Here is a 14478-nt window from a genome sequence, read left to right as displayed (position 1 = left end):
CCAGAGGTAATTGCAAGCATAAAATCAGTTTGTTATATGGGATCCTTATTTCTCTTTTAAGGATCAAAAGTTGATTCCTGCAGTTTATACCACATGGTATTTCTCTGTGGTTCTCTTCTGGATTCTTTCATGTCTGTTCRCAGTCTCCAAACTAGAGATATTATGAAGGTGGGGGGTAGGCAGAACAGATCAAAGTGATTACATGCTTTCCACACTTGCTGATAATGTTCCCAGAACAAATCCTTTGTGTTTTTGTAACACGTCAGATTTGCAACTCATGGTCAACTTGGATTCTGAGATTATCCCCAGCAGTTATCCCCTATATTACATTGTGTATCTGATTTCTTTGCCCTAAACTGAGCACAGTGCATTTTGGCAAATTTTATCAGATTGACTGCTTAGTACAAAATTTTTATTTTGAAATAATCAGTTTCTCAAAGGCTTTTTAAACTCCCTATGAATAGTGACATACTGGCAATAGCAAATTTTATTTTATTATTTATCAGTGGGTCTCCAGTTATTAATGAAATATTGAACTGAGTTGGCTTCATCCCAGGTGCCTCAGAACCATACTTGTAATTACTATAAAAGAGCAAACCATTCAGAGTAGCCTTTGAGAGGATTTATTGTCAGTAACTACTTTAAAAGATTCTACCTAGAGCCTTTTTCCTCATCCTTTTTATGTGAATTTCATTGAAAGGTGAAAAGAAGATTGTACATTCCCCTCCCCCCTTTTCTACATAGAAATAAGAATGAAAATCAGACATAAGAAAGGAAAATTATACCGGTGTGACAAGATTTGCTTTCACATGTTCGTGAATTTTCTCAACTTTTTGATAACTTGTCAGATTATTTCTGARTATGAAAGTTAAAGGAAATTTTCATTATTTGACAATAAAACCAGGGTATATGCTTTGCTTTCTCTAGTCTACTTYTAACTTTCTTGTTGTTCACCAATTCTTGGACAGAATTACTGATAGTCTATAAATTTATTTCCCTTAAGTCATCGAGGATAGACAAACACCAGCAAGTTCTGCAAATTAGAATCTAAACACACTTTAAGCAGTTTTCTCCTAATTCTGATTTATAGTAATTTCTCTATGTTTCTTCTGAACATCTCAATGGAGACTGATACAAAGAAAACACTGAATATTTCAGCTATCTCCACATTCTCAGCAGGCAGTGGACCTCTTTTTTCCCCCAGTTCTTCATGTTTCTTTAAAGATATTTATGTTATCTTTTCATGTTACTTTTTAACTTTCTTCACAGTCTGCTTCAATATCATTCTAACATATTTAATCTTTCTTCTTCATCTACTGGGTCACCCACCAACCTAGGTGTTGTAGCATCAAGCTTGAGTATCTAATTATTTTTACTGGGTATGACCCTGTGGCATTATTTCCTTTTGTGGAAAGTCACACATTTCCATATCAGACAGTTATTTTTAATAGGCATTTCACCAAGCTGCCTTTTATGGATTTATGCAACTTCTTAGATGAAACAACAGAATATTTTAAAAGATAAACTTCAGTGTAGCACATTATTGTTTTGCATGGCATTTAGGTCCCTGCTCGGGTTACAGTTTTTGATTTAATTTCAGATAAAAAGTTAACAGAAAAAACAATTCCCTGAATCTGGAGAGTTAGCCAGAATCCTTCTGCTGATAATACCTTCAGCTTCCATGCCATTCCTGTACAGAGTTTGMATGACACTCTGAGAGGACACTTGTGTCCGAGATTGAAACCCTCAAGCAGCAGGGAAAGCATTTGAGAGCACAGCCCTTGAGATGTAATATTATAACCTCACAAAGCCACAGACTGCTTTCACCATCTTTAATAAACATAAATAATAAACTTTATTTTGAAGGTGTCACAGCACGGGATCCATGTGTGGAGCTGCAGTCAGCCCTTGGCAAGGCTGGCAGCTGTTGGGTGGCCGGTCATGTGAAACAGATGGATGCACCCTCTCCCTGTGAAAACTAGCAAGCCCTGCATTGTGGGACACTCCCCAGACTGGTATCAGCTCTGGTTTGCAGCCTTCCTGGCAATCTTCAGCACAGACTACAAAGCAGGAGTGATCCACCCCAATGTCCTCCAGATGTTCTCACCAGCTTAAGGTTGAAGCATGTTGACAAGACAGCCYTGGAAGCTTACCTGGCTGCTGCTTGAGCTGTGTTTATTCTGAAGAAATATAGTCTTTGCAGCTATGAATCTGGAAATTTTACACACATTGATTTTGAATTGTGTTTCTTTCTTCCTAAAGAATATGACCCTTGGTGGATTTCCATGCTGTTTGGGATAAATGCTTACCCAAACCCACTGGTTCTCCTMCTGACCCAATGCCACTTGGTAAGCAGAACGCTCCTCTATGATATTCTTACAATTTGCAACSACAAAGTAAACACTGAATGCTTCACCCCCTTATGTTTGGAAATTTGAATATTGATGATTGAAATGTAATTATTGAAATAGTTTTTGTGTATGGAAAAATGTTTCTTTAAAAAATCTGTTTCGGTTCAAGTTAATTCAGGCGCTCCATCCATGTGTAAGAACAACTGAGCTATAAAATTGGGCAGCCTGTTTTCTGGCAATAATGAGAAGATAATATTCCTAAGGAATGTTTAAGTGACATCACTGTTGATAGGTTAATTAGAAAGAAAATTGTAAAGCTTCTCCAAATCATTAGAATAAAGTGYCTCGATTACATGTGAGTTTATCTGCAGAGCCTTTGTTCTGGTCATATATTATAGCAATTATTACTAGTCTGGTTAAAAACAGCTGACCATACATACAGTTTGAGAAACAGGGTGAACCAGAAGGGAAACACATATAGCTTCAGTGTAGTAAAGAGGGTTTTTCTTGCTTGAGTGTGCTTTCAAACCATGGATGAGAGCCTTGTTTGCCTCTGTTGGCGCATAAGGAACAGTCTCTAAGCAGGTGTATGGTTCCCAGTAGCATGAAATTAAATTAATTGTGTATGCACATTTTCATTCTATGTKAAATCTAATGATAAAAGTGGCCTCAAATGATTTGTGTGGAGGGCACTGCTATCTGTCATTTTATTAATGCATTTTATAATTAAACCTCAGGAAAGAGACTAATTACACTTAATTATTTTTRTATGGGCAATCTATTTTTATAACTGAAACACTTTTTACATGTTATTTGTTCCTGTTGTTATTGTCCATCAGTCCAAAAGGCTGAAAAATTGTCTGTACTTGGAGACCAAATGACAACTCTGGAGTATGTATTTTGGTGGATTTCCAAGTACTGTCAAGCCCTAGTACCATTGCCTGGAGTTAGGCACAGGCGGGATATCTGCCATGCAAATTTCCTCAGAGCAGAGAAGCTGTACTGCCTGGATATCCCAGGTGTAAAATGCAGCCTGAGCAAAGCTGTGGGGTTTTGGTAATCTTGGACTACCTCCAGTGCATTTTAGGTATGTGAGCTTGGATGTCTCAGCAGTGGCATTTCTYTTTGGAAGAATTACAGTAACATGTCCCATGCTACTTTTGAACCTACCCCTATAAAGGTTTAGACTGATAAAGTCTTTTTTTTTCTGTGTCCATCCAACTATTTAAGCAGCTGTGACTTCTTACCCCTGGAATTTCCAGGCTTTTTGTYCCCACACAGAGACCGTCTTGACTCCTGTCCAAAAGCAGGGGAAAAGAGGGGCCATAGGGCATGGGGCAGAGAAGAAAAGACCTTCACACCTCACTCCTGCACTCCTCAGCAGGAGCTCTAGCTTTTTTCTTTTCATGTTTTCACCTGTTCCTGAGAGAAAAACACTAGTGCTATTTGAGAAAGAGAGCCTGGAAAGAGGAAAATGTGCATGTCTGAGTGTCTGCAGAGAATGGGGAGTACAAGAGGGAGAAATGGAGTTGCAGTGGTTGGGGCTGACAAGACAGAAAAATGGACTTCTGGTACTACAGTAGACTTGATGCCTTTCACAGCACTGCTGCAAAATAATCCTTGTATATGTGAAATAAAGCTGTCAAAGATAAAAGGAAAATGCATTGTCCAACTGGATTTAATTGATATACTATTTTTTTTTTGAAACAGAGATAGGATTACTCARTGTAGCATAATGTAATATTAGTAACATGTATTTCACCATTACAATCAGGGATAGGAACTAATAGACMTTATGAAAAAGGAAGATGAAATGTTTCTGGTGTCTTCTTGATGGTCTCAGGCAGTTCCCACTAGGCAAAAGCAAAGCAAATTGAAAATCTGACAGGGTGATTTTACAGATCCTACATAGAAACCTGGGTACAGAGGTTGCTTCATCCAAAGTTGTATCCAAGCAGCAAAAGACAAAAGAACATAAACTCTGACAAGACAAAGATGAAACCACAAAAAGATTTTGATCAGGAAAAATGCTCAAATGTAAGATCTAAGAAGGTATTTTCAAGCATGCCAGAGGCATGGAGTCTGTCAGATCTCAAAAGATAGTTTGTGCACAAGGTAGAAAAGACTGCAGAAAACAGATTAATTCTTTGTATGAATGGTCACTGAAGAGGAGGGCAGCAGAACTCCTGCAGAGGGTCTGCYCACTGCAGGGGTGAGTGAGGAACTGATTCCAACAGCAAGGTCAGTGGCAAAGATTTTATAAMAGACTGATGAAACAGATGCTGAGAAACCACCAGAAGCAGATGACTTTTATCCTCAGTTCTAAAGGAATTTGGATATGAATCTGCTCAACCAGGAAGCTATATAGGATATAATCTACTGCTTAAATSAGTAAATTGCTGAATTTCAAAGGAATGGGAAGTGGCAAGTGTGACACCAGTCTTTAAGAACGGTTTTGGAAAGTAACCAAGCAAGTCTCGTGTTCAATTGAGCAGATGGAAGGAAGCAATAAGGATGGTGAGGCTTAGCTGGCACGTGGATAATGATGATATAGTGGGAAAGGGTCAGCATGGCTATTGTAGAGGGAAGCCATTCCTCACAGATCCATTGCAGGTCACTGGAGCTCTCAGTGACTATAGAGATAAATGTGACCTGGTTAGTATGCTGACATTTTCAGAAAGCTTTTAATAGTAAAGTCTTCAATAGAGGCTCTGCTGCGGGATGAAAAAGAATAGGTTCTTTTAGGCAGGAGATTAAATTCAAGGAAAAAAATGCTTTAAGTAAGTGGTCAATTTTCACAATCAAAAGACTTTACCAGTGATTATTCTGTTCATCTTCCTTGTAAATGGTGTGGGGAAGAGGTGATAGGATTTGCAGGCAACACATTACCAAGCAGTATTGCCAAATCTCAACTGAGAAGCTCTAAAAAAAGATGGCACAATCCTGTGTGCTAAGGCAGCATGGGAAATCCAGGGGTGCTGAGTGCTAAGCACCAAGTATTGTACATGTGGAAAACCACCCACACCATCACTCTAAATCAGCCATCACCCCTGAATCCCACAGCCCTTGTGCTTAGCTCACTGAAAATGCCAGCACAGCCAAAAATCCAAACAAAATACCAACTGTTAGGGGAAGAGTGAAGAATAATGGARAAGACACCCCTGTTTCATTTAGGGGCACCAATATCCTGAAAAATGCAGATTGTCCTGGCTTCCATCTCCAAATGAATGTCATAGATTGAGAAAGGGTTTGGAGGAGGTAAACGAGGCTGGTAAGGGGCAAAGAATAGCTCCCTTTYAGATGCAAGATGAAATAGATTGGTAAAGTTCTGTTGGGAAAAGGTGGATATCATATAGGCCAATAGAATAAACAATTATATGGAGAATGGTGAAGTAAAGTTATTATATAGTAACTACAAAAAAAAAAAAAAAACAAACCCAAAACAGAGGTTTTTTCCTAAACAATGCAGACATTTAGACTTGGAATCCATTGATGAAAACTGGAATCTCAAAAGCATGAGTATGTTCAAATAAATGGTAAAAAATAGTCCTAAAACTGAGTTCTAGCACAGAAAAATCTATAAGCTTTTGACAGCCAGGGGATTGGATTTTATCCCAATGAAGAATCATTTCATACTCATCCTACATTCCTTTTCTAAGCATCCTTTTCTTGTCCTTGGAATGAGGATACTAGGCTGGTAGGCCATAGGAATGGGCCTCATATCTTTATTCTCTTATCCAAAAGATATGACCTCTCTCAGTTTCCACTTTTCCRCTGTGTTTGGGAAAACACAGAAAAGGAGTGTTTCCTCTACACTACATCACTCCTGTTGCTGGACAAAGTGTTTCAGTTAACAGAGCAGTATCATGTGGWGTGCTCCTTTTTTCCTAACACTCTTAATTCTTAATTTTTAAGTCAGGGTTAATTAATTTTTTAGACCTGAAAACTTTCATAAATATTCCATAAAGCCCAGATTTAAATATGATGCCTGCCAACTAAGTATTTTAGTCTTAAAATTTAATATTAAACTATTTTTATCAAGATTATTAACTTGKTTTTTTTTTTTTTTCCGCAGCTGGCTTGAAAGGTTTTGCTACTAGGCATGGAGTTACAAGGATGCTTTGAATGTGCCAAACAGAATACATTTTGCAAGAAGGATGCTAATTAAATGTGTGAGATGAGTACTCCTTCTGCTTACCTTTCTGCAAACAAATTCTAAAAAACACACACAGATTTTTTGAGCAATGCTGAATAATAGTTCACCTACAGTTAATGTGCTCTTGATTTATTAAACTTTTATACTGTCAAAATATGTTCAGGATCCCTGAGGGCCTCAGTGTGCATTTCTTTGTTGTGCAGACAGTAGAATGTTGATCAGCTTTATGTCTGCATGTCAATATATTCTTCCTTGAGTTCTGCCAATTACACTAACCCGGCATTGAGCTCCTCTTGCCACAGGCTGGCATCCAGCTCATATCCTTGAGTATCCCAGTTGAATTCTCTGAGCTCTGATCAATCACACCTAGTCTCACTACAAGTGAGGTTGGACAGTGATGTATGTAGTAGGGAATTGGAGTGTGAACTAGATTACCCCAAAGGGACGTGCAATTCAGTAGGAAAGCATAGCTAACATCTTTCTGCACTGTTCAGGTGGATCACAAATCACAAAATAAATGGATAGGACTAAGAATATCTTTGTCTTTTTTTTCCATTGTAATGACAGTGTTGACATTCACTGAATGCTTATTACGAAGGTAAGATTTATATTACTGCATAAAGTAAGCCAGGTATGATGCAGGTTTTAAGAGTAAGAGCTACTTATGTTGAAAAGATGGGCTACTTAACTGGCATGAAWCACTCTGTGGGCATTTGTCTTCCACATGTGTGCACAAGACCTTAGTCAAGCTGCTCTTGGTGGAGCACTGTATGTTCCTGCAGTGTACTTCTGCCCCTGATGTGTGAGATTATTCCWAATATTTGTGACTTTTCAATGGGGTTTCTGACAACCTTCTCAAGCCCTCACTCATGTCAAGGGTTCAGCCGCTGTGCTGAAGACCTTTTTGGTGTTTAGGACTTATCACTGCTCCTCCTACTTTTGTGTTTGCTGTGACTAGAGTAAACTTGCAAGAGGCCTTCCAACAGCAATATTCACTTTTCTCCAATATTCTGAACATAACACTTCACTGCCTTTTAGGACTTGGACAACCTAGAGATTTTCACRATTCACTCYGCAGTATGYCAGTCTTGTGCTTTCTTTCCAGTCMAAAATAGGATTCCAAAGTTTGCTATAGCAGAAATTAAACTGGTAAATCCTTTGTTCATTTCTGGATACTGGCATTGCCCTAAATGTTTGTAAAAACTCGTGACCAATCAAGATATTCTTGCATTCTTCCCATTTCATTGCTGCAGCTTTCTTGATTGGCTAAAGGAATGTCTGTATCTGTCACCAACTCTCTCTACTGCATGACAACTGTTTCTCTCCTATTTTTAATGCTTTTTGCTCTAATCACCATCAAGCTGAGCTGAGCTACTTCTTCATAACTGTACATACTGATTGCAACCTTAGGTGTTTTCCACTGCAAACTGTAGGAAATAATCCTTTAATGTGGGGCTAATCACTGATGGAGCATCCCAAACAGATGCTCTGTTCTTCATTAACAAGAAATCTCAGAGAGACTCTACATAAGTGAGGAGTCAGTGCAGATTGTGGGGTCTGCATGGCAAAGAGCTCTCAGAGATTTCCATTTATTTTCGAGTAAGAAATTACTCAGTCTTCCTTTTGAGCTTTGATTTGATGGCCACTGACGGGAAACAGTCATATTGATGATCAGTTTTTCATATTTACCCATTTTCCATATTCCTTTAGCAACAGGGCTACAAACAGCTGAGATAACCCTGCAAAGACTTTGTTCTGGAGGGACTGAAGAAATACGGCAATAATCCAGAATCACAAAGATTAGAAGGTCCCTGTGTGTGAGRCTASAGGAAYTGCATGTGGTTTCTGGTACAGAAATCTTTTTGGGCAATGGGAATCTCACAAAACAGATTGTGGCATGTCAGCCATTTCTGTTGGATTTTGTCATCTTTGAGAAGCAAAACAACAACAACCAAAAAATAATCTTAAGAAGGAACGACGATATTTTGCACATGTTAATGTGGTTTTAAAAGAAGTATCTGCGGAAGCTGTGTTACATCCAAGCCTCAGATGGGGAATGTTCCCTCAATTGGTGTAAACAGACAGATCTTTTAAGGAACTAGAAATCAAGGACAGCAAAAAAAAAAAAAGGGATACAATGATAAAGTGAGTACGTGCAACACTTAGCAATAAAGAAAGGTGAAATGGAAAAAAAACCCATGATGAGAACAAGAGAGAGACTTCTGTTTTGCATGTTATAAAAGACCTTCCAAACACTGTAGCAACACAATGGATTTGACAGCAGTTTTAAATCTCCTCCATGATTTAAAATTTTAGTTCTGTTTCCTTCCTCTTGTCTGCCTGCTTTGTTGACCCTTGGCTCTTGAATACCCAACTCTCCCCTTTTGCTAGGGATAATTTTTGGTGTAGGTGGTTGGGGTGAAGGTTTCTGAATAAACACAAATAAGGTTGGTGTGTACTTTATTATTATGGGAAATTATGAAATCCACAGACTGTGCTGGTTTGCAGAATGCCAAGAGCCTGACCCCAGCATAGATTGGTTACTGCTGTGAGCATCACTGCACTGGTCACTTGGCAAGCTGGAACACTCAAGCAAGGCCACACAGACCCTTATGCAACAACACAGAAGCTCAAAATTGACACTGCAGGRGCCTCTTGTCCACCGTGCCTGGTTTTGTCTCCAGCTGTGTACAACTGAAACAAAAAGAGGRATGCAAACTACCGAAAAGCAACAAACAGGAAAAAAAATTGAAGAGTCAAAAGCAGGRCTGCAAAGCATGAAAGATACAGAATTCTGCTGTGCCTGGATTTCAGATGTCTGTCCAGAAAAAAAATATAAGAAAAATCTACAATAAAATGAGAAAAATAATGTACTATAAGGAGATACGAGGAAGCTTGAGATAGGACTAAATGGTGCATGAGAACTGAGAAAAATGACTTGACAAGACAATGAAACTAGAGATGTCAGAGATGAGATGTATGGCTTTTGTGGAAGATGTGAAAAAAAGGATGTAACTCACAAAGTGACAAAATGACACAGACTTACACTGTCTATAAAAAAGCACATTTCACCCTAATTCTTCAAGAATTTCACATTATTCTGTACCTTTGCAGCCCCCAGCCTCAGGCTCTTTGTTTGACAGTGGTTTCAATAAACGTGCTGGCTGCTGGAGATATCATTTGGGGCAATAAGAGATCTGATGATCATATCTCATGTCTAGCAAACACTGAGACCATGCTTAACAGTTCTCCTGAAAGCAGTCAGGAATTTATCCCTTCCTTCTAAGACAGGGARGGATAGAGATCTGCAAACAGAGCTCTGCCAATCCTTGTCCTCCACATGAGGCAAGAGTAAAATATAAGTTAGCATGAGCCTTATCTAAATAGACATGTAAAATTGTTGKCAGTGGTGTCTGAATCTTCAAAGGGTGTGGGGACAGTGCTTCACATTGWCTGTGATATGTCCCCCATCTCTGGTGACAGGTTCAACTCAATACGACTGTCACTGACAATGGGTTCTTGCCCTGCTCTGAGACTGGGCCTTTCAGCTTTATTCTTAATACTGCCATCCCCAATTAGTTTAAATGTTTTTCTCTGATGCTAGAATTGCTTGAGAAATTGAATCCTGATGTGCTCAGACCTCTGCCAGTCTGGCAAAAGATATCAAAGGCACTGATTCCCCAAACATTTTTCATGGTTGGTTTAATACATCCTTGTCTTACGGAGCACAGACATAGAAAGGTTTTTCAGAATTCACTATTGTATCTTGCTCTCTGCTCAGCTGTCAGAATTAAGTCAGTATTTAYATATATTTGATACGTTTTATATATCTCTATAAAAATACTGACAGTATTTAATTCCAGTGTAGTGATGACTCCCTTACAGCAGTCTTTGTGAGGAGCTGCYATATCTCTTATCCATGAATTCCAGTAAAATCTTGCTATACTTAACTGTGGTGTATGACCTGATATGATTTTATATGAGGCTGCACTTATGGCTGTGCGTCTCGAACATTGGTTGAGAAAAGTTTAACAACCATGTGGGCAGAGGATGTATGTGAAAAATCTGTTTCCTGTAGACCTCTGTGTCCCTTGATGGGCATTTCCTTTCCACGTCTAGTGATTGAAGAATCCAAGTTAAACTAGGATATATGCTTGGGATTTCTGCAGGGTCTATGGGCTCAGATAAAAGCCTCAGTGCATGTGAAGGTGCCACAACTAAGTGTAATGAGCCTGTGAAAATTTTAAAACTGTTTTTAAAGGGATAACTYGTTGAACCTGAAGACTTAATGCAGTGTCTATCTAGGCTGGCAGAAAGGGATCCCAAAGCAGAAGAGCAGTGTGCTGGGAAAACTGAWGAACTCTGTATGACATCAACTCACTGCTTTCCACCTTTCTGGTTTCCAGAACAATTCTGCAGAAAATCAAAGTAGAAAGCTTCATCTGCCATGAAGTACAATTAAAGACTCTTTAAGATCCTATAATTCTAAAATGAGGTGTTAGTTGGTGAATTTATTGCCGATAAAAACACAATATGCCTACCATGCCATCCCCAGCAGGAAGGGAGACCAGGACTTACAAGTGAAAATGGCGATGAGATAACAAACTTATTACAGCTTTTTCCCTCTTACATCAATATTTACAAATCCAGATGGTTTTGGCTGGGCCAGTGGAAGATCATGACTTCTTGGGCTTCTTCTATGAGTCTGTTCTCACAAGTCTCACTGAAATTCATAAAAGYCTGAAGATCAAACTGATATYTTCATAAGGATGTCCCCATTTTGGYGGCACTTTTTTCATCTTGTTTCATYATTGTTTTCTTGTTCAATTTCTCTTTGCTCCTATGACTGGCATATTGTACTTCTTTCATGCTTACCTTCCTCAGTAATGGATCTACTCTTTTCTCTTTTACAAGAGATAGCTCCATTCCAGTTCTTTATTTACATCTGTTTTCCTATAATCATAGCTTTTATTTTAATATATGCTGCATCTGTAATGCCTAACACTTTTACAAGTATACCTTAGAATCTTATGCATGTGTGGTGGTAGACTCTCAGATTTTTTTCATTACATGTCCAAGTGGAATACAGCTGTTAGGACACATCCCTTCACTGTGGTTTTGCAGTGTTCACTAACAGAGTAAACATACAGACTTTGACTTCCCTACCTGAAGCCGACTTCAGCTCAAAATTTCATTTCTTCAATTATACAGAATGAGTTTATTTTATAACAAGTATTTGGTATTAAAATCAGTTTTTAAAAACCTGATCAGAGGTAAAAAAGTTTTCTATTTGACCCAATCACCAAACATATCTGTAAATACTGAAAAAGAAAAGTCACAGTGCATTTTACTCACCCTCATCCTTCCRTTTCTTATTGCTGGTCCATCTTCTGCTAACCTCAATACATACAAATCCATTTTGTATTCCCTTCCTCCTCGAATACTAAACCCAAACCCTTTGGCTCCTTTCTCCAAATCAACGGTGAAATAATCAAAGTCCTGTACAGACAAAGTGAAAGACAATTAACTACATGAACATTGTGGTATGCATTCAGGAAAAAAAGTAGAATACATCTCTTCAAAAAGAGTGCAAGATCCAAGGGAGCAGGAGAAAACAAAGAGCAAGCTTGGGCTGTGTAGTGTAGTGATYAGAGAATTAAACTGGAGATGCTGAGAAACAGCCAGCCCAAGCATCTCTCTTGATGCTAAGAAGTGTCGTATAAGGTATGCACATAGGAATAGGGATTTGCTATTTAGATACTGAAATGCATTCATGGATCCCATTTAAGAATTTCAGTATTTTCCTTKATGAGGTTTATGTGTCTGGCTTTGCAAATATGGACACACAAATCATCTATATATGGTTCCAGAAGATAATGTCCAGAAGTTTACATTCTCTTATTTAATGCTTTTTGACCTCTGTTTTTCCTGCTTTTATGTAAGGAGAAAGGAGGCTTTTTTTTTTTTCAAAGTCTGAACTTTGAGCTAAATCCTCAACCTTCAAAACTGTCAGTAAATATCTGTCATCAGAGGAGTCTTGTCCAAGGTACCATAACTCTTTGTCTAACTCATCATCAGTTTGAATTTGACAGATCATGCCTCACATCAAAGAAACTAGTTGCATGAGCTAGTTTCTRTTCATCCAGACTATTGCCAACAGAAATGTAATTTCATCAGTTTGGATTTGCATTCATTTATTTATTTATTCTGATTAGATAAAATCTTAATTTTTAAAAAATGCAGTCTGACCTAAGTATACCCACCATTTGATGACTGAGTTATGCCCCTAGGAGTGAAAAAATTCCTCTGCTGATGCAAAATCTTTTTATATTAGAATTTTTATTTCAACTCTCCAGTACCTAAAAATGGCATTTATTTAACATTACAGTCACACAAATATAAATGTAGTGTTAATTTATAGATCACATAGTTATACATCAATATTAATGGTTTGGAAGTAATCTTTACAGACAAATAGTAACTCAGATTAAAACCAATTAATGTGTCTTTTCCTTCTCTAATGTCATCTTTCTCACCAATCGCCATGACCTGTCCCTACAGAGCCCAGTGCTTTCAGTGTGGGAGTGCTCTGAGTGTTTCTGTTCRTACCTGGGGCTGCCTGTACTCGGACAGAGGGTACTGCCTGGTGTCKGGGGAATGCTGCCTGTAATCCATCAAGGGTGGCTGCCTGTAGTCCAGCGGYGGTGGCTGCTGGTAATCCATCACCGGGGGGTGCCGGTAGTCCAGCGGGGGCTGCCGGTAGTCCGTGGAGGACTGCCTGTAGTCTGTAAACGGAGGTTGCCGGATATCAGGCTTCACATCCTGCCTGGCTTTTACTTCTGACCTATAACTGAGGAAGGCACAATGGCTTAGTTTCAGAGAGTAGCAAACCATTAGGAATATGCATTGCATGCACTATTGAGTGAAAGTGAGCAGCCTGACTACAAAATTGCATAAAACAAATTTTCACGGAGAAGTTAAACTCCCAAGGGTAAATAGTTGAGGCATCAAAAAACAGTGAGCGCTTTTGAAACATGGGCATAAGCAATTTTCCCTCAGGTCGTACTGTGCAATTTTCCAGCTTGTATCAGTGAGATCAGGATTAAACTCAAAGGCACAGGAACAGGAAAAGCATCTTGATTCCCACTTACCTTGCCTATTTGGAAGATGAAGCTGCATGTGAAAACACCCACTATACTCACCACAATATAATTCACTCTGTTTATAAGATGCTTTTTTTCCCCAGAACTAATATTTCTATAGAATACATGGAATATCTGCGTAGTTTATATCCCCTTTCATTGACACAGAAAATTATTATTATTATTATTATTATTGTGAGCCTCTTAAGGTTAAAATCCATAGAATATTATTATTATTATTGTGAGCTTCTTACAGTTAAAAAAGGTAAAATTCTTTGTCCTAGCTGTTATCTTTTTAATGAAGGGTATTCTTTGGTCTCACATTCATTAATATAGTGTGCATTATTTTTATTACACACTCCCTATAATGCTATCTGGCTAAAAGCTATGTTGGTTAGGTCTTGTCAGTACTTATGCACAGAAATAACACAAAGTGAAAAGAAAACAGAATTGGTTATGAGGAATTAATAACAAGTAAAATATTGCTTTAGCTGCTAACTGGTTACAGGGAGATGGGTCCTAAAATCTGAAAGAAAATGTGACTTTCTGAGATACAGTGACTAGTTATTTACTTTATTCAGATGGGAATTTCCCTTAGCACATGRAAATCAGCACATAATGGCATTCCACACTTCAGGGTGAAGTAAAGAACATTTCTTATTGCAAACTTCCATACCTCAGCCATGTGGTGTGCTAAACTGATGCAAAGGAAGTCCTAAACWCTTTTAGCAAGGTAATTCTGTAATAGTGGTGTGGGTTAGTTTTTAACAAAAAGGTTCACATAGTGGATGTTTTTACACTCTTCCCTAAATGCCAAAGGAAATATTTC

At 38.4% G+C, this 14478-nt stretch overlaps 1 protein-coding gene across 3 annotated transcripts in view; it reads right to left on the bottom strand.

Annotated features, from left to right (window-relative positions):
* The window catches only part of MAGI2 (membrane associated guanylate kinase, WW and PDZ domain containing 2), a 691018-nt gene that overhangs the window by 25702 nt on the left and 650838 nt on the right, over positions 1-14478 (bottom strand). For all 3 annotated transcript variants that reach the window (XM_057364469.1, XM_057364467.1, XM_057364468.1), the window contains 2 exons: positions 13117-13357; positions 11863-12006 (listed from right to left, as the gene is read on the bottom strand). In XM_057364469.1, coding sequence (XP_057220452.1) covers positions 11863-12006; positions 13117-13357 — 385 coding nt within the window. The remainder of the gene's footprint in view (positions 1-11862; positions 12007-13116; positions 13358-14478) is intronic.

This window comes from Malurus melanocephalus, unplaced genomic scaffold, assembly GCF_030028575.1.
Source record: "Malurus melanocephalus ecotype Western Australia unplaced genomic scaffold, MMel_1.1 scaffold_39, whole genome shotgun sequence".
NCBI classification, from domain to species: domain Eukaryota; kingdom Metazoa; phylum Chordata; class Aves; order Passeriformes; family Maluridae; genus Malurus; species Malurus melanocephalus.
The sequence above is the reverse complement of the archived record's forward strand: the minus strand, read 5'-3'. Positions and strand labels throughout refer to the sequence as shown.